This window comes from Mirounga leonina, unplaced genomic scaffold, assembly GCF_011800145.1.
Source record: "Mirounga leonina isolate KUSES-001 unplaced genomic scaffold, KU_Mleo_1.0 Mir_170, whole genome shotgun sequence".
NCBI lineage: Eukaryota > Metazoa > Chordata > Mammalia > Carnivora > Phocidae > Mirounga > Mirounga leonina.
The window spans coordinates 649,573-665,414 of record NW_023270433.1 but is presented as its reverse complement, the minus strand read 5'-3'; the positions used below and the strand labels follow the sequence as shown (position 1 = coordinate 665,414).

At 66.9% G+C, this 15,842-nt stretch overlaps 4 protein-coding genes across 4 annotated transcripts in view; 3 read left to right on the top strand and 1 right to left on the bottom strand.

Moving 5' to 3' along the window:
• Positions 1–2,007: 2,007 nt before the first annotated feature.
• On the bottom strand, positions 2,008–3,198 carry RNF208 (ring finger protein 208). The gene has a single exon (XM_035016621.1). The coding sequence runs from the start codon at positions 3,033–3,035 to the stop codon at positions 2,238–2,240; it is 798 nt and encodes a 265-aa protein (XP_034872512.1). The 5' UTR covers positions 3,036–3,198; the 3' UTR covers positions 2,008–2,237.
• A 692-nt stretch (positions 3,199–3,890) lies between these two features.
• On the top strand, positions 3,891–7,696 carry CYSRT1 (cysteine rich tail 1). Its single transcript, XM_035016552.1, has 4 exons — positions 3,891–4,071; positions 4,437–4,516; positions 6,561–6,618; positions 7,170–7,696. Exons 1-4 carry the CDS (start codon positions 3,891–3,893, stop codon positions 7,694–7,696), a joined length of 846 nt encoding a protein of 281 aa, XP_034872443.1.
• A 2,357-nt stretch (positions 7,697–10,053) lies between these two features.
• RNF224 (ring finger protein 224) lies at positions 10,054–10,562 on the top strand. Its single transcript, XM_035016551.1, is given in 4 exon segments — positions 10,054–10,300; positions 10,303–10,351; positions 10,353–10,420; positions 10,423–10,562. Coding segments are annotated over 4 exon segments (504 nt in total).
• A 2,619-nt stretch (positions 10,563–13,181) lies between these two features.
• The window catches only part of SLC34A3 (solute carrier family 34 member 3), a 5,489-nt gene continuing 2,828 nt past the window's right edge, over positions 13,182–15,842 (top strand). Inside the window, exons 1-8 of the mRNA XM_035016620.1 lie at positions 13,182–13,266; positions 13,553–13,642; positions 14,093–14,221; positions 14,297–14,440; positions 14,517–14,628; positions 14,708–14,903; positions 15,101–15,190; positions 15,286–15,373. Of these exons, the coding sequence (XP_034872511.1) occupies positions 13,182–13,266; positions 13,553–13,642; positions 14,093–14,221; positions 14,297–14,440; positions 14,517–14,628; positions 14,708–14,903; positions 15,101–15,190; positions 15,286–15,373 (934 nt within the window). The remainder of the gene's footprint in view (positions 13,267–13,552; positions 13,643–14,092; positions 14,222–14,296; positions 14,441–14,516; positions 14,629–14,707; positions 14,904–15,100; positions 15,191–15,285; positions 15,374–15,842) is intronic.

Genomic DNA, 15,842 nt, shown 5'->3' with positions numbered 1-15,842 from the left:
ATGGCCCCTGTGACCGCAGCTCTGGACGCACCGGTCTGCCTTCAGCCTCTCCGGGCCCGGAGTGCCTAGCCCCCCCGCTCCAAGTGCTGGCAGAGGAAGACTTGGACAGTAAGGTTCTTAGGAACGGCCAGGGTGCTGGGGCTCTAGACAGTGAGCCCCTGCTGGGGGCCACGGCCACAGCCTGCCCCTGGGCTGAGCAAGCAAGGGAGGATGGGGCTGGGGAGCAGGCAGGGGAGTGGGGGGAGGAGGAGTGCCCCATCTGCACAGAGCCCTACGGGCCTAGTGAGCACCGCCTGGTCCTGCTGAACTGTGGCCACGGCCTGTGCATGGGCTGCCTGCACCAGCTGCTGGGCACAGCCCCCAGCGCCGGCCTGGGCCAGGTGTGCTGCCCACTGTGCCGTCAGAAGACACCCATGCTTGAGTGGGAGATCTGCCGGCTGCAGGAGGAACTGCTGCAGGCAGATGGGCCGCAGGGCCCACGGCCCCCGACCCCCCCTGCTCCTCCCCGCCGGGGCCCTGGGCCCTGGGCCTCCCTAGAGCACCGCTACCAGCTACGCTTCCTGGCGGGGCCCGTGGGCAGCCAGGGCTGCCTGCCCTTCCTACCCTGCCCGCCCTGCCTGGGTGCCCGGCTCTGGGCCTTGCGGGAGCGAGGGCCCTGCACCCGCCGCCTAGCACTGCTGGGCCTGCTGGCCCTTGAGCTCCTGGGCCTGTTGCTCATCTTCGCACCACTCATGCTGCTGGGGCTGCTCTTCGTGCTGCTGGACCGCTCTGGTCACTGAGCAGGGCCTATCACACCTGCCACTGGCACCACCAGGGCCTCGGATAGTCCTGGCCACCGACGGACCGGGAGCCCCCGGCTGGCCCTGAGGCCTGACGACCAAACTGAAAAGCCCGAGATGGAGCCCGGCACTAGCCTTCAATCCAGACCCGGGTCTGGGGCCAGGCCTACCCAGGAGCCAGAGACTTCAAACCACCCTGCCGCCCGACGCTAACTGCTGGTGCCCGTGGGCAGTGCTGGAGGAGGCCTGTGGCCTGTCCTCACCCCCCTCTCCCTGACCCACCCGGCCTGTCTGCAAGAGGGACACAGCAGCTGCAAAAGAGAACCCAGAAGGCTGGTACTGAGCTGACTCCTTGGGGAGGGTGGGGCCCTGGGCAGGGGCTGCAGGGTCCCCACCATGTCATGTTCCACAGGAGGGCCAGTGTGTCTTCCCTGAAGGTCAGGGCAGCGGAGGGGAGGGGCCCTTGCTGTGCCAGCTCAGGCCACAGACAGCTTCCTCACTCACTGGGTCAGGACCCAAGGGGGTGGCCCGAGTGGCCAGGTGTCCAGCACATGTCCCCGAACGACTAGGCCTTGGGGCTGGACAGCACGGACCCGAGGCCCCTGAGTGCCCTGTAACCGCCCGTCATTGAGCCTGGGACCTTTATCTAAAGGACAGACACAATCAGCATGACCTCACGGGTTTGTGGGTGACGTGCTGAACAAGAAATGGCTCTCAATACACAGCAACTGCTACCGAGACCTCGCCACCATGTTCTCGTCGTCTCTACCGCCTCCTCAGCGCCCTGCGGCTCTCCCCAACCCTCCGCTCCCCCCTCCACCACAAAGCTTCCTTCCCAAGCCCAGGTAGTGGGGTACAAGATCGAAGGCCCCTGGTCCTCCTACCCCACCATGGTCTCAGGCAGCCTTTGTCTCGACCCTGGCTCAGACTGGCTCAGAGGCCATTCCCATACAACCTCAGAGGGTCTGGTGGGTACCAGGAGCCTGAGAGACTGAGGTGTCCCCCATGCAGCTGCCCCCACCTCCAGTGGCCAGTGCAGAGGACACGTCCGCCCTCTGCCCACACACAGGAGGCTGGCTGGCTCTGCACAGACGTGTGGGGCATTCGCATGCACACACACACACACAGCCAGGCCCAGCCCTCCTGAGTGCCGTGCCTGGCCCAGCCTGGCCCCAGCAAGCAGAGCAGGCTGACCCCAAGCGGCACCGGGCCTACCTCTGGTTGGACCCTGTCTGGGCCGCAGCCCTGGGCACAGGCCACGAGAGCAGGCTTCAGTCCAGGGCACAAGGTGCAAACTTTGGCAAAGAGTTTTAATGGCGGAGTTGGCTGCAGCGATAATGCCACATGGGTAGGGGCCAGAAGCTGTGGTGGGCGAGGGGTCAACGGGAGACAGGGCAGGGCCGGATCCCCGAAGAAGCGGCGAGCAAGGACTGGCGGGCAGTGGCGAGCGGGCGGGTGCTACATGATGGAGCAGGCGGAGAGCGGGTTCCGCACGTGGCAGGTGCACGCAGCCCCACAGTACTGTCGGAAGGTCTGGTAGCAGCTGCCCTCGGGCTCACCCCCCCACTGGCCGCCGGACGGGGCGGTCAGCGCCTCAGGTGGCAGGCGGCTCAGAATGGACGTGTTGACGGCGAGTGCAGCCAGGCCGTAGTCCGTGAAGAGCACAGTCTCGCGGCGGCAGGTGGGACAGGAGATGAACTTGTACTTAGGGCAGGACTCATAGAGAATCTGCAGGCACTGCTCACACACCGAGTGCAGGCAGGACAGCACTCGGGGCCGCCGCTGGGTGACGTTGTACGTGTGCCCGCAGGTGGGGCACTCCAGGGGCTCACCCGAAGCTGGTGCCGCCGTGGCGGGGGGCCCCGAGGTGGCAGGGCCAGGCCGCACCACGTACTGATTCACGATGACCTCGTCTGCTGGCGCCACTCGGGGGAAGCCCAACTCCACACTGCCCTTTCGGGGCCGTCGTGGCAAGGGAGGGGTGCGGGGTGCCCCATCCAAGGCAGGCATGTCCCCCCCACATGCCTGGTTGACGATGATCTCTGTGTCTGAGGGCCAGGCGCGTTTGGGTGCCAGAGCAGGGGTGGGCCGTGGTGCAGGTGGGAAGCAAGGGGCAGCCGCCGGCAGCTCAGGGAACTTCTCAGGGTGAACAATCTTCATGGCCTCCATCTTGAGGATGACATGGGGGCCCTTCAGGCAGGACATGAGGAGGCCTGGCCAGCCACTGCCCACCTCGGGCCCAGGGTCAACCGGCATCCGGCTGTCTCCAGTTAGACTGGGTGTTCGGGTGGGTGGGGGCGTTGGGTGAGGCCGGGGAGGAGGGGAGGGAGCAGCATCCTGGTCCCGCCAGGCCTGGTGGGGACCCCGGCCGCCCCGAGGACTCCTGGGGGCGGCCGGCGAGAGCTGGGGGGGCAGGGCCCCCCCCCAGTGGCTTCTCTGGTCCAGTCCTAGGAGGAGGAGGAGGAAGGGGTGGGGGAGGAGGAGGGAGGCGGGGGCAGGGGGGTATGGAAGGCTGCCCTGGGCTGCAGGTCTGGCCCAGGGGCTCACCCAGGGTCTCTGGCTGCTGAGGCTGGCGAGGGGGCGTGGGGGGAGCTCCCCCTGCAGCGGAGGTCAGCAGTCCCTGAGCAGGGACATCCGGGCAGGCAGGGGCTAGGTGGGCCCCATGGCTCCAGGACAGGGCGCCCAGGGAAGGCAGCTAGCCTGAGCCCTGGCTGCGGGAGGCCCCAGGCCGCGGGCTCGGCGGCGGCGGGAGCAGAAGAGAGGCCTGGACCAGGCCCGAGCTGCAGGTGAGAGACAGCGTGAGGGCAGCGCCCGGGCCCACCCTCACCCTGCACAAAAGACAGGGCGCCCGACCTCTGACCCTAACCCTCGCTGGACTCGGGACCCAGCCCCCGCCCCAGCGCCCGCCCCCACGGCCCAAGCCCTGCCCGGGTGGGAAGGGGCGGCGAGTCGCGACCCGCGTCCGTCCCGCCCCGCCCGAGCTCACCTGCCCCAGCCTGGCGTTCCCCGGCCGCGCGCCGCCGCCGCAGAGGTTGTCTCAAAGGCAGGCCCGGATGCGACGCGCGCGCCCAGGCCCGGCGGCTCCCGCGGCTCCGGCGGCGACCTCGGGCGATGGCGCGGCACGGCGGCTCCCAGGGGCGCGGGGCGCGGGGCGCGGGGCTCCGGGCAGCGCGGCGCGGCGGCAGGTGCGTGCGGAGCGTGGCGCGCTCTGCGGCGGAGGCGCGGGGACCGCAGTGCGCGCGGCGCCCGCCCGCGCCCGCAGCGCCACCCCCCGTCTGGGGACCCGCGCGGGGTCCGCGGGGCGGGGCCAGTCTTTCAGCCGCCCCTCCATCGCCGCGGGCCTGGCGCCCGCTCCCGGGGTTGCCCGCCCCAGCGAGCCGCGTGTGGACCAGGACCCCCGCGCTGCCCCTTTCCAGTACCCTCCCACCCCGAGTCCTGACTGGCCGACCCTGGGTCCTAGTCAAGGATCCCCACCTCCAATTCCAGAAGGGAAATCCTGTTCTTCGAAGCCTGGGGCCTCACAATACCAGAGGGAGGAAGGCAAGAGGAGTGGAGAGGTGGTCTCGGGAAAGCTGGCTACCAGGACCCCACCGGGAGACCGCCAGGTGTCCCCCCAGAGAGTCAGGGTCTCTGCCTGTCCTTCCACTCTGTCCCCAGTGCGCATGCCTCCCGCTCACAAGTGCACCCAGGTTGTGCTCAAGGCGGACGGGCTCAACGAGGACGAGGTGACCATGAGGGTGAGCAAGATACTCGAGGAGTGGATGGAGAGGGGGGACAGTAGCTGGGAGAAGGCTCCAAGGGCAGGAATGCTGGACAGATGGGTGGGGTGAGGGGTGTGCAGGTCAGACAGACACCTGGACAGGCCAGCGGGTCAGCCCACTGAGGACACGCACCCAGGGTGGGGTGGCCCTTCAAGGCATCTCACCAGGTCAGCACGTGCCCTGCTGTCACATATTTGTGTGCTGACCTGACCCCACCCAGCATAGAGGCCCCATTCCTTTCTGCTTCCTCCTCAAGCCAGGCTTCCTTGATTCCCTGGGATATACCCTCTGCCTGTGGGGAGCCCTCAGCTGAGAGAAAAGGCAGAGAACATGTTGACAACCACTGGGCAGGGGACCACAGCTGCGGGGTGGGGGGCCTCCGCAGTGCCACCCCCTGACCTCCTCCCACTACTACATGGCATGCTAGCATTCCTGTGACCAGCACCGGGCCCTGTGTCTGACCCCGGACAGTCTCAGCCTCTCTGGCCACCGCCCCTCTCCTCTGTACGGGCCTGACTACACCTGGCTATAGGCCTTCCCCCGGGGGTCCTTCAGGGCAGCAGAGCCCAGAGAGGTCCCTATTCCTGGTGAGGAAGCCCACGCGGGCAAAACGGACTGGAGGAGCGAACCTGGGCCACAGGGGTACTTTGCAGCTCTGGGTGACCTCAGGATCAGTTTCCAAAGCCATTTAGCGAGAGCGGGTGTGGGATGTGTGCAGGTGAGCAGGTGCCCGGCAGGATGGGCAGCGAGGCCCTAATGGGCCCCGGCGTGAAGGTGGGGCAACTGAGAGAGCCCCGGCCAAGGGGGGGGCTAGGAACCCAGCCTCGGCCTCCAGTTCTGCTCAATTTCCCAGCGACTCGCTGGGCGCGCACCCAAGGAGGCATCGGCCACCAGGCCCCACCCCTGGACATGAGGCCCCGCCCCTGGACATGAGGTCCCGCCCCGTGCAGGCCCACCTCCCCGAGCCCGCCCAAGTCCACGCCCCCGGAGCCGGAGCCCTGCGGGTCAGAGCGGAGCCGCCCAGGCTGAGTTCTGGACCGTCCAAGGCCAGCGGACCCCGAACCGGGTCTTTAGAGAAACCTTTGAGCGCGGAGGCTTCTGGGGAATAAAGTTCTCGCCGGCCGCCCCAGGCCTGTTGCGCGCATGCGCCAACCTCCGCCTCGCAGCAAGGGGCGGAGCCTGTAGGGGCAGTGGGCGGGGCTTTTGGAGCCTGCGCAATGAGCATCTGTCATACACCTGCGAGGTCCCGGGCCCCGGGAGGACTTCCCTCCTCACCCGGTGCCACATTGGTAGAACTCGTGCCCGGACCGGTCTGACTGGCCTCATGCAGGCCACCCTGGTCACCCCGGCCTCTGAGCCACGTCTGATTTGGTCCCGCCCTTCCTTGGGGGTTCACTTGGGCACCAAGGACTGGGGGTGCGTGTCCCGGCCCCACCCTACTGCCCAGATGCTTCTGGGGGAAGATCACCAGTGCCAGGCCCAGACCCGAGTGCTCACATCCATTGTCACCACAAAACACGGCGACCCTATGTGGCAGGTGCCACCTGCCCCCTCACAGATGAAGGTGGGAGGAGGTGTAAGTTCCAATGGTGGAGACACTGGTGAGGTGGGGAGCTTGCGGTCTGCGAGCCCACCAGGGAGAGGGAAACTGCAGTTTCAGAAATGAGCCAGAAGGGACACCTGGGTGGCTCAGTCGGTGAAGCGTCTGCCTTCGGCTCAGGTCCTGGTCTCAGGGTCCTGGGATCGAGCCCCGTGTCGGGCTCCCCGCTCAGCCGGGAATCTGCTTCTCCCTCTCCCACTCCCCCTGCTCGTCCTCTCTCTCTCTCTCTCAAATAAATAAGTAAATAAAATACTAAAAAGAAATGAGCCAGAAGTGTCATTTGTCAATGAAGCTCCTGTGCATCGCCCATTTTAAGAATAGTTATAGCAAAGGTGTGTAAATCAAACCTTCTTTATTGGTTAAAAAATGCAAACCTCCAAGCAGCCTGTGCTCTCAAGCACCTTAGTCTCTGTGTGCCAGGTAGAGGCTTTGCTTGAAGTGAGGACCTCTGTCCTCTGCCTCAAGCAGGGGCTTCGAGGTGCGTGAGTGATGGCCTGGGATCTGAGGCTGACAGCAGGCTTGCCTCCTGCCCTCCTTCCTGGCAAGCTGCAGGTCTTTGGAGGGCCGAGGACGTGCCCCAGATGCGTGGAGGCTGAGTCACCCGGGCTGTCAGTGCCCCGTGGAGCTCCGGCAGGGGCCACCACCCACCAGAGCAGGAAGGGTGGGTGACTTCTGTGCTGGACGAGCCGGCCTCCTGGGATCCTGGGAACCCCATCTTTGAGCTCCACCCCACGGCCCCACCCCTCCCCAGGAGGGAAAAGGCAGCTAGCTGCCAGTTACTTACCTCAGAGGCACTGGGACCTGGCCCACAGGACGAGAGGGTCAATGGCTGCCATCACGACTTCAGGTGGGTGCTGGGCTGAGGGGCTTCCCTGCACCGGGGCTCAACCGTGGGCACAGCCCAGCTGCCTCCCCAGCCTCCCGGCCCATTTGCAGCTCCATCGCAGGGCATCGCTGTACGGGGAGGGCGGCTGGCACACACTGGCCCTCACGCCCAGCTCGCCCCTGCACGGGCGTGCTGACACACAGGCCGGCTGCCCCGCGGCGGGTGGGGGGCAGCTTTCTTGGGCTGTAGCTTCCCTCCTCCCCCGAGCCAATACTGTCTCCTCTGTCTGCCCCTGCCAGGCCAGGCCACGGACCCGCAGGAGGCGGTCGTCAAGAACCCCTATGCCCGAGTCAGCATCCCCCGGGCTCACCTGCGGCCCGACCTGGAGCAGCAGCTGGAGGTGGCGCCCTCTTCCCGGGGCTCGCAGCCTCTGCCTGCGGGGCCCTGCCCCTCGGAGCCCCCCCGGGTCCTGCAGCCCACCGAGGAGGCCCCAGAGGGCAAAGGCGCCAAGGGGACCAAGGGGGCCGCCCAGACCCAGGGCCGGCAGGCCTGGCTGCAGCCTGGCCACGCCCCCGGGAGTGGGCAGGGCCCGGCAGCGCCGACCCACGCCGGCCGGCCGCCCGTCGGGCGCGGGGACGACATCGCCCACCACTGCTGCTGCTGCCCTTGCTGTTCCTGCTGCCACTGCCCTCGCTTCTGCCGCTGCCACAGCTGCTGCTCCATCTCCTAGCCCAGCCCCCGCCAGGCCACGCGCTGCGGCCACAGGGCCCACCGCGGCCCGGGCACCACAGCGCTGCCCTCCTCCTCGGGGCAGCCACCGGCCCGTTGGCACCCTGCTCGGGAGCACCTACCTGCCGAGAAGGCCGACCGCCCGGCTCCAGCCCCTGGCAAGCGGCCGGCCCCGGCTGGGATGGCCCGGGGGACAGCCGCCACCACCTCCCCCGAGGCCCACGGCCCAGGCAATAAAGTGGAGCGAGCTCTGCCCCGGCTGCTGTCCTTCACTGCTGCGCCCTGGAAGGGGCTCCCGGGCTGCACAATACCGCGGGCCTCGGCCTCTGTGGGACACTCAGGGGTGGGGAAGCCACCCCATGTTGCTGGTCTCGGGTCTGTCCGAGGCTGGACCGGAGGGGTGGGAGAGTGTCCCCTGCCCTGGCCCACCAGCCAGGCCTGGGTTCCAGCTGCCTTGCATTCCCTAGGGCTGAGGCCAAGGCTGGCAGACAGGTCAGGCAGTGGGTCAGTCGGTAGGAGGATGTTATGCATGGAGCCGGGGTGGGGTGGGGGGAGCCCGAGAGAGGCCTCCAGGAGGAGGATCACCCTGGCAGGACCGCAGCAGGTGGGACTGACTCTGGCAAATTTCTGGGAGTAGGAACCCAGGCAGCCAGCACCAGGCCCTGCCCATGCGTGAGTCACTGCCCTACCTCAGCCGGGGTGTTTTTCTGGTTCCTCATGAAACGTCCGATTCCTCAACATCTGCTGTGTGGCACCCAAGCCATGCTGCTCATCTGCCGTCCTGCCTCCAGGGCCTGGCCCTCCTGCATGAGGGGAGCAGGAAAGGAGCTGGCCGGTGCGGCCCCTCAGAACACAGATCTCCCACCTGTCTGGGCAGCGTAACATGCCTGCCCGGGGGCACGTGTGGGGAGCTAAGCTGCTGGACGCTGGCATCGCCTCACCACTGGGGGGCTGCTGGGCTGCCAGGGCAAGGTCCGAGGGGTAAGGCCTGCGCTGGGCACTCTGACGGTTCCAGGGCCAGGCAGAGACAGCCGGAGGAGGAGGCGGAGCTGGCCTCTCAGGATGGACAGGTCCTGGTGCCAGCCCTCCTCTGACCCAGGGTGACCGTCCACAAGGCAAGACCTACCTCTGGGTGTGGGTAGCTATGTCATTGGTCTGACTGTGCAGGCCCTCAGGTGGGCCAGGTTTCCGGCCCCTGCCCCATGGCCTGCCTCCACCAGAGGATGACCCCACCCAGGCCAGCCGCAGAAACCCGATGGACCAGTCAGGGAGGCTGCGGACTGCGGGGTGGTGGGACTGAGGAGGAGCCCCTCTGGTTCTTGGCTTCCTCCCAGCTGGGCAGTGAGGGTCCTGATCCCACCCTGACCAGTCTTGACACACCCCGTTCTGCTGTGCCCGCAGTCACGGCCGCCGTGCCGTGGGGTGCCCCTAATGTGGACGACCAGGGCTAGCCACAGTGTGTGGGTGGGGGGAGGTGGCCCTCGTGCGGGCGACCAGGGCTAGCCACGGTGTGTGAGTGGGGATCTCCATACCTGCGCTTGAGCACCTCCTTGGCACCTTGCGGAGCTGGCCGCTGCCGGTAATGAGGGCACGACAGACCCAGGCGAGGCAGGAGGAAGGTGCTGGGACAAATCAACATGGACACATACACTGCGACTGAGCTTCGGAAGAGCGGGACCCCCAGGGCTCTGAGCCGGTGTGCATCCTGGCGGGTTACCTGGAAGGGGTGATGCCTGAGCTAAGAGTTAAAGAAGCATCCCCCAGGTCAAGGCCAGAAGGATTTCCTAGCGGGAAGTTGGGGGAGCAGGAGAGTAGGGGTGGTGTGGAGGTGGGTCTAGCTGGCCCAGGCGGGGAGAGGGGCCATGGTGAGCTGTGAAGCCAGGCCTGGGTGGGGGACTAGTGGAGCTGGGTCCCGGCATGGGGGTGGGGGGTGGGGGGCTTATCTCCTGACGGGTGGGTGGTGCTGGTGGATCCAGTTGCAAGCGCTCTGTGGCTGAAAGGGGAGCCCACGCCTGCCTCCGGCCACCACCTGCCTGCCTGCTGACTCGTCTGTGCTCGGCCAGTAATGCGAGCCCCAGGGAGGGAGCCGCAGGGCACCCTGGGCCCCCCCAACCCCCGGACCTCCTCTGGCTGGGCATAGCTGCCCAGCAGAGCCGATGCAGGTAAGAGAGGCCTGGGGCTTAGGCAGATGGGGAGTGGGGGGCCTGGAGCTGAGCAGGAGGGTCATGGAGAGGGACCAAACAGTGGGTTGGGCTGCTGCCCAGCTGGCCACTGCCCACCCTCCCCGGCACCACCCACCTTCTGCAGAGGCCCAGGCTCCTGTCCTCTGGGGCAGACTCCTGGGGTCAGGGCCCAACCATGCAAGACAGTCTCAGAGGCAGGCAGGGTGGGCGGCAGCTACCCGTACGCCTCCCCCAGGATGCTGCAGCCAGAGAGTGCCTGGGTCTCCGAGGAGGGGACACCACTGGGTCCCGGCAGGGCGACTGCATCATCTGCTACTGAGCCTACGGCCTCACGGGGCACCGGCCACACCGCCTCTACCGCGGCCACACCTTCTACCGGGCGTGCGTGCGGCGGCTGGACACGCCGGCCCACGGGCAGCGCTGGGTCCCTGCCCACGGTGCCGCCAGAGCACACCCACACCCCGCGGAGGGGTGCATGCTGGACCTCGACCTGGCCACCCTCCTGGCCGTGAAGGCCGAGGGGGAGCTGTCCCGTGTGGAGCCCCCTGTGCCCCCCGAGGCAGCACTGCCGTCGCTCAGCAGCCGGCCGGGCTCTGTCCCACCTCGGGCACCCAGCCCCAACTCCCCCAGTCCAGGTGCTGCAGGGGCCTCTGCTGGGACGCCCCCGGCAGCCCCGAGGTCTGAGTGCTGCTTGCTGCCTCTCGCGGCAGGGGAGAGGCTGCCCACAGCGTGTCCCTACCTAGGAACCTCCAACTGCAGCACAGCCAGCCCAGAACAGCCCGGGGGCGGAGCACCCTGCGGGCTGCCCTACACGGACGCCCCCAGACCACAGCCTAAGTTTGGGGGCTGTGCCCCTGGTGCTCTGAGACTCTGCGAGAAGCGGGTGACCTCCTGCTCATCTTGGCCGGGATTCCTGGGCCTCAAGCTAGCCTGACTGTGTGCAGGGGGAGGGTGCAACTGTCAGAGTCACCTGCAAGCCCCGCCCAGGCCCGGACTCAGCTCAGACGCCTCCACGGGTCTCTGGCTGCAGGCCAGAGGGTCGGGGCCTGGCCAAGTCTGTACCTGCTCATGCTGGAACCCATCTCCCCTTCCCCATGAAAAGTCCCAGAGGTGGGAGCCAGAGCAGAGACAGAGCCACCCCCTTCATCCTTGGCTTGCAAAGCATCCCTGTGAAGTTCATTCATTCAGCAAAGCCCACTGAGCCTCAGCTATGCGTTGGGCACCGTCCCGGGAGGGTCTCCTGCAGGCACAAAGTCCCTGCTATGACGGGTGTCCAAGGAGAGGGCCTGGGCGGGGCCAGCTCTAGGCCCAGAGAGGGTGGGGGCCTGCCTGAGGCAGCACAGCTCAGCGGAGCCTCTCCCCCACGAGGCCTTTTCCAGGTCCTCAGCTTCCTCCTGCCTCACAGTGGCCAGCGCACAGACCCTTCCGAGGGGCCAGTGCAGGTGCTGGAGGCTACGGACACAGACCCTCCCCCAGGTCAGGCTGCGACATCCCCGTCCCCATCCAGAAAGGAACCGCCACACGGTCTCTCAGGAGCCTCTGGGAGGGACCGCTGGGCCTGCCCTGGGCAGTGGGTGCCGGACAGGGAGGGACAAGAAAATTTGCTGAGAGGACACTCAGAAACCTCCTCCTTCTCTGGGGCAAAGTCCCCCAGGAACACAGCGATTGGTGGGCAGCAACTAGACCAGGGTGCTGTGGCCAGCAGGCCCCCTGGGGAGACCAGGCCCAAGGGGGAGGGGGAGGAGCATTTCCCAGCAGGGGTGGCAGGAAGGGGGCTGACTCCGAGAGGCACCCACGAGCCACGGGGTCAGTCAGGATCATTCTCCTGTGGAAGTGAACAGGATGGACTGCGTCTGCGGGTCCAGGCGGGGTGGGCAGTGGGCTGGGCAGCAGGGTGGCCTGGTGATGGGCCCTGCCCCCCCAACTTGCAGGTGGAGGTGCAAGACCCTCCACCATTACTGCCCACCGCTGGGGTTGAGCCCGCTGGGAGCTCTGCTGGGCCCAGCCCTGCCCTGAACCCAGATCTGAACTGGATGACTTCAGGGACTGGGGCCCTCCCCACCCACCTAGTGCAAAGGGCTTCCCTCCCGCCGATGGGGTAGGGACGACCATAGTAAGGTCTGCAGAGCTTGGGGAGACTCTCCAAGGGGCCTCCAGGCCGACCAGCCAGAGCACCAGCATCCTGCCTTGCCCTGGGCAGGCAGCGTGCAGTGTCTGGTCACGTCCAATAGGCGTCTACTCATGGAAGTCCTGCAGGAAGGAGCCCGTCCACAGCCCTGCAACAGCCCCGGCCTGGCTCAGGGCCCAACCAGGGAGAAGCCCCACTCTAAGAGGGCTGAGCTGGGGGCCTGGAGCTCCTGCCCCAGGGGGATAGTGGGACGCGGACAAGGCGGGCACCTGGGGTTATGACAGGTACCCCTCGGGGGCCTCAACTCCTGGGTAAACATTAATGGGGCTCAGTACACAGCAGGTCATGTGTGCACCCAGCAGATCTTTGACCGGCAGTTGCTCCTGCCCTGTGTCTCCTCCCCGCAGGTGCCCCCTCACTACCCTCACAGGTAGGAGCTTCTAGAACCAGGTGGGGGCCCCGGGACGCCAGGACAAGGGCTGGGTGACCGCCTGGCCCAGGGCTTAGGCCCCACCCTGAGCCTCCCCGAGCTGAGGATGAAAGACAGGAGGGAGGGGTGACAGAAAGCTGCCCAGGACCTGGACCCTAGGGACTGGGAGGGAGCTGGGGGAGAAGACTAGACAGGGGATCCAGACCCAGAGGGTTGCAGAGAGGAGCCTTGAGGTGGGGTGGGGAGACCCAAGCCCCTTGCCCTGCCCCCATCCCTGGGGGTGCGGCCCTTATCAAGCGGAGACGTCACCGTTTGGTATCAAATGCCAAAGTCTAAGCTGGGACCTGCAGTGTCCCTGATGACACCTGATAAGAAGGTCACTGGATTCCCTGCTCCTAGGCACTTCCGGCACCCAGCACCCTGTGCCCTGGGCCACCCACCAAGTCTTCTTCCAGCCAGGACCAGCGAGGGAGCCAGGGACCCAGGGCCCCCTCGACTCTGCCCCTGAAACTGGACTGGGCTCGCCTGACAACTGCCTGAGGTCACTGTGGCCATCCCCCCCCGCCCCCCAATAGATGGAGGAAGCGGGAAATCTCCAAGGCCAGCAGGGGTGGGGAGGGAAGGCAGATCCCCGGTTGGAGGACCCCAGCAGGACCTGGTGGGGCAGTGGGAGGACACGTGTCTGAACTGCCTTTGCCCCCAGCAGATCCAGGCTTGGACCTGGGTCTGTCCCTGCCAGAAATCCATGCCGAATTCCCTCACGGGTGGCCAGGTCCCCCCCCTTACTCTGGACACAGTTGGCCTGGTGGACCGGAGTCTGGGAAATGCAGGTACCAGGAGCCCCAGGGCATCAGGCCTCAGCCCGCCTCTCTGCTTCCCCATCCAGCCCCTGATCCAACGCTCTGTGTAAGTGGGGAGGGGGCTCCCACCCATCTCCTGGAGAGCCCATGGGGGCTCGTGACAATTCCGGTCAGGGCCAGACAAGCTGGAGGCCCCCTATCCTCTCTGCTTCCTGTTCCTGCCTCTTGCCCCAAACCCCTACACCAGAGTCCCCTCCATGCCCTCTTGCCCCCACCTGGGAGTATCCTTGGCCCTACTTCACCTTGGCTCTTGCAGGGACCTCCGGTTCCGCCCCAGTCTTGGAAGAGGGGGAAATGGACCCTTGGGCCCTCCCTCAGCTGAAGGACACTGGCCAGTCCTGGACAGGTAGGTCTGGAGGTGCTGGGCAACTGGCCAAATGGGGCTCTGACTCCCCAGGGTCTGAGCGTGGAGAGGTCCTTGCGGAGAGAGAGCAGGAAAGACGTTGGCCTCAACAGGCCACATAGAAACCTACTGCGCAGACCGCCACCCCAGGGATGCTTGTCCCTCAGCTCAGCTGCCTGTCGTGTCTGGATATGAGAGTCACCTCTGCCCAGCCTGCCCCTCCTACTCCCTCCCAATGACCATTAGGTTTCTGGGAGGTCCCAGGGGCAGTCGGCTTGGCCATTCTGCAAAGGAACAGAGGAGGGACCCAGACCCTGCCCTGTGCGGGGACAGAGAAGGGGGGCCCAGGCCCTGCCCTGCAGGGAGACAGAGGAAGGGGATTTGGAGGGGTGCCGGGCAGGGCAGGGCTGGGTGGGGGGGCTGGCTGAGGACCGCCGTGCCCTGTGTTCTCAGAGCTCAGCATGGCCAGCAGGGTGCTTCGGGTGCTCACTGGCTTCCTCAAGGCCTGTGGGCTCCTGGGCAACCTCTATCTTTTCATCTGCTCCCTGGACATCCTCAGCTCTGCCTTCCAGCTGCTGAGCAGTGAGTGCTGGGGGTCTGGGGGTGGGGCGGGCAGCCAGTCCTGCTCAGCCTCAGTGCACCTCTCTCTGGACACAGGCAAAGTGACTGGAGACATCTTTAAGGACAACGTGGTGCTGTCCAACCCTGTGGCCGGACTGGTCATCGGCGTGCTGGTCACAGTCCTTGTACAGAGCTCCAGCACGTCCTCCTCCATCGTGGTCAGCATGGTGGCCTCCAAATGTGAGTGCCCCCTTCCCCAACCCCGGGCTGGTGGTGGGTGGGCAGAGTGCGGGAGGCTGATGCAGCACCCCCACAGTGCTGACCGTCCAGGCGTGTGTGCCCATCATCATGGGCGTCAACGTGGGCACGTCCATCACCAGCACCCTGGTCTCGATGGCACAGTCCGGGGACCGGGATGAGTTTCGGAGGTGAGTGCGGGGTGGGGGGGGCCGGGGGCTGCAAGCAAGGCCACAGCTGAGCCACCCACCATTGTGCTCCACGCGGCAGGGCCTTTGGCAGCTCGGCGGTCCATGGGATCTTCAACTGGCTTACGGTGCTGATCCTGCTGCCCTTGGAGAGCGCCACAGCCCTGCTGGAGAGGCTCAGCGCCCTGGCTCTGGGCTCCGGCAACCTGCAGCCCGGGGGGCAAGCACCTGACATCCTCAAGGTGCTTACAAAGCCTCTCACACACCTGGTCGTGCAGGTGAGGAAAGGTGCTGCCCTCGGGGGGCCCTTTGTGCCTGCGAGTGCTGGGAGTCGGGAGTGGGGGCGGTGCCCCAGCCCTATCCTGGGCCCTGCACGGCAGCGGGTGGGAGGGCACAGCGGGCTGGGCTGTGGGCATCTGGGTCCCAGGTGAGCCCTGAGGGTCCAGTACGCGGTCCCAACCCCTCTGGCCCCCAGCTGGACACTGATAGGATTGCAAGCAGTGCTACCGGCAATGCGACGAACAGCAGCCTCATTAAGCGATGGTGCGGCACCAGGGAGGTGACGGTGAGGTGCCTCTGACCCCCGATCTCCGACCTGCCGGTTACTCAGTCCCGCCGGCTCTGGGCCCATCCTGACCCTGCCCTGCCTCGCCTCCCCAGACTCCGGGGAACAGCAGTGACTGTGGAGTGGCCACTTCCGGCCCCTGCCCTGAGAACAACAGCTCTGTCCTGGTGGATCATCTGCCCTGTGAGGCCCCCAGCCCCCCAGCCCTGTCCCCCCATGCCCGGGCCCCAGCCCCCCAGCCCCCCAGCCCTGTCCCTGTTCCCCCCATGCCCGGACCCCAGTACCCCAGCCCTGTCCCTGTCCCCCCATGCCTGGCCCCCCGACACCCGGCCCCCAGTCCCCCAGCCCTGTCCCTGTTTCCCCCCACGCCCAGCCCCCAGCCCCCTAGCCCTGTTCCCCCCACGCCAGGCCCTCAGCCCCCCAGCCCTGTCCCTGTCCCCCCCACGCCCATCCCCCCAGCCCCCCAGCCCCGTCCCTGTTCCCCCCCACACCCGGCCCCCAGCCCCCCAGCCCCATTCCTGTTCCCCCCTACAGCCGGCCCCCAGCCCCCCAGCCCCGTCCCTGTTCCCCCCCACGCCCGGCCCCCAGCCCCCCAGCCCTGTTCCCCCCATGCCAGGCCCTCAGCCCCCCAGCCCTGTCCCTGTTCCCCCCC

Bases quoted from the DNA above. Each gene is read 5' to 3' on its own strand.
- RNF208 (XM_035016621.1), bottom strand. From the start codon at position 3,035: ATGCCGGTTGACCCTGGGCCCGAGGTGGGCAGTGGCTGGCCAGGCCTC.
- CYSRT1 (XM_035016552.1), top strand. From the start codon at position 3,891: ATGGCGCGGCACGGCGGCTCCCAGGGGCGCGGGGCGCGGGGCGCGGGG. The intron at 4,072-4,436 runs GTCCGCGGGGCG...CTCTGTCCCCAG, and splicing joins CGTCTGGGGACCCGCGCGGG to TGCGCATGCCTCCCGCTCAC. The intron at 6,619-7,169 runs GTGCGTGAGTGA...GCTGACACACAG, and splicing joins CCTCAAGCAGGGGCTTCGAG to GCCGGCTGCCCCGCGGCGGG.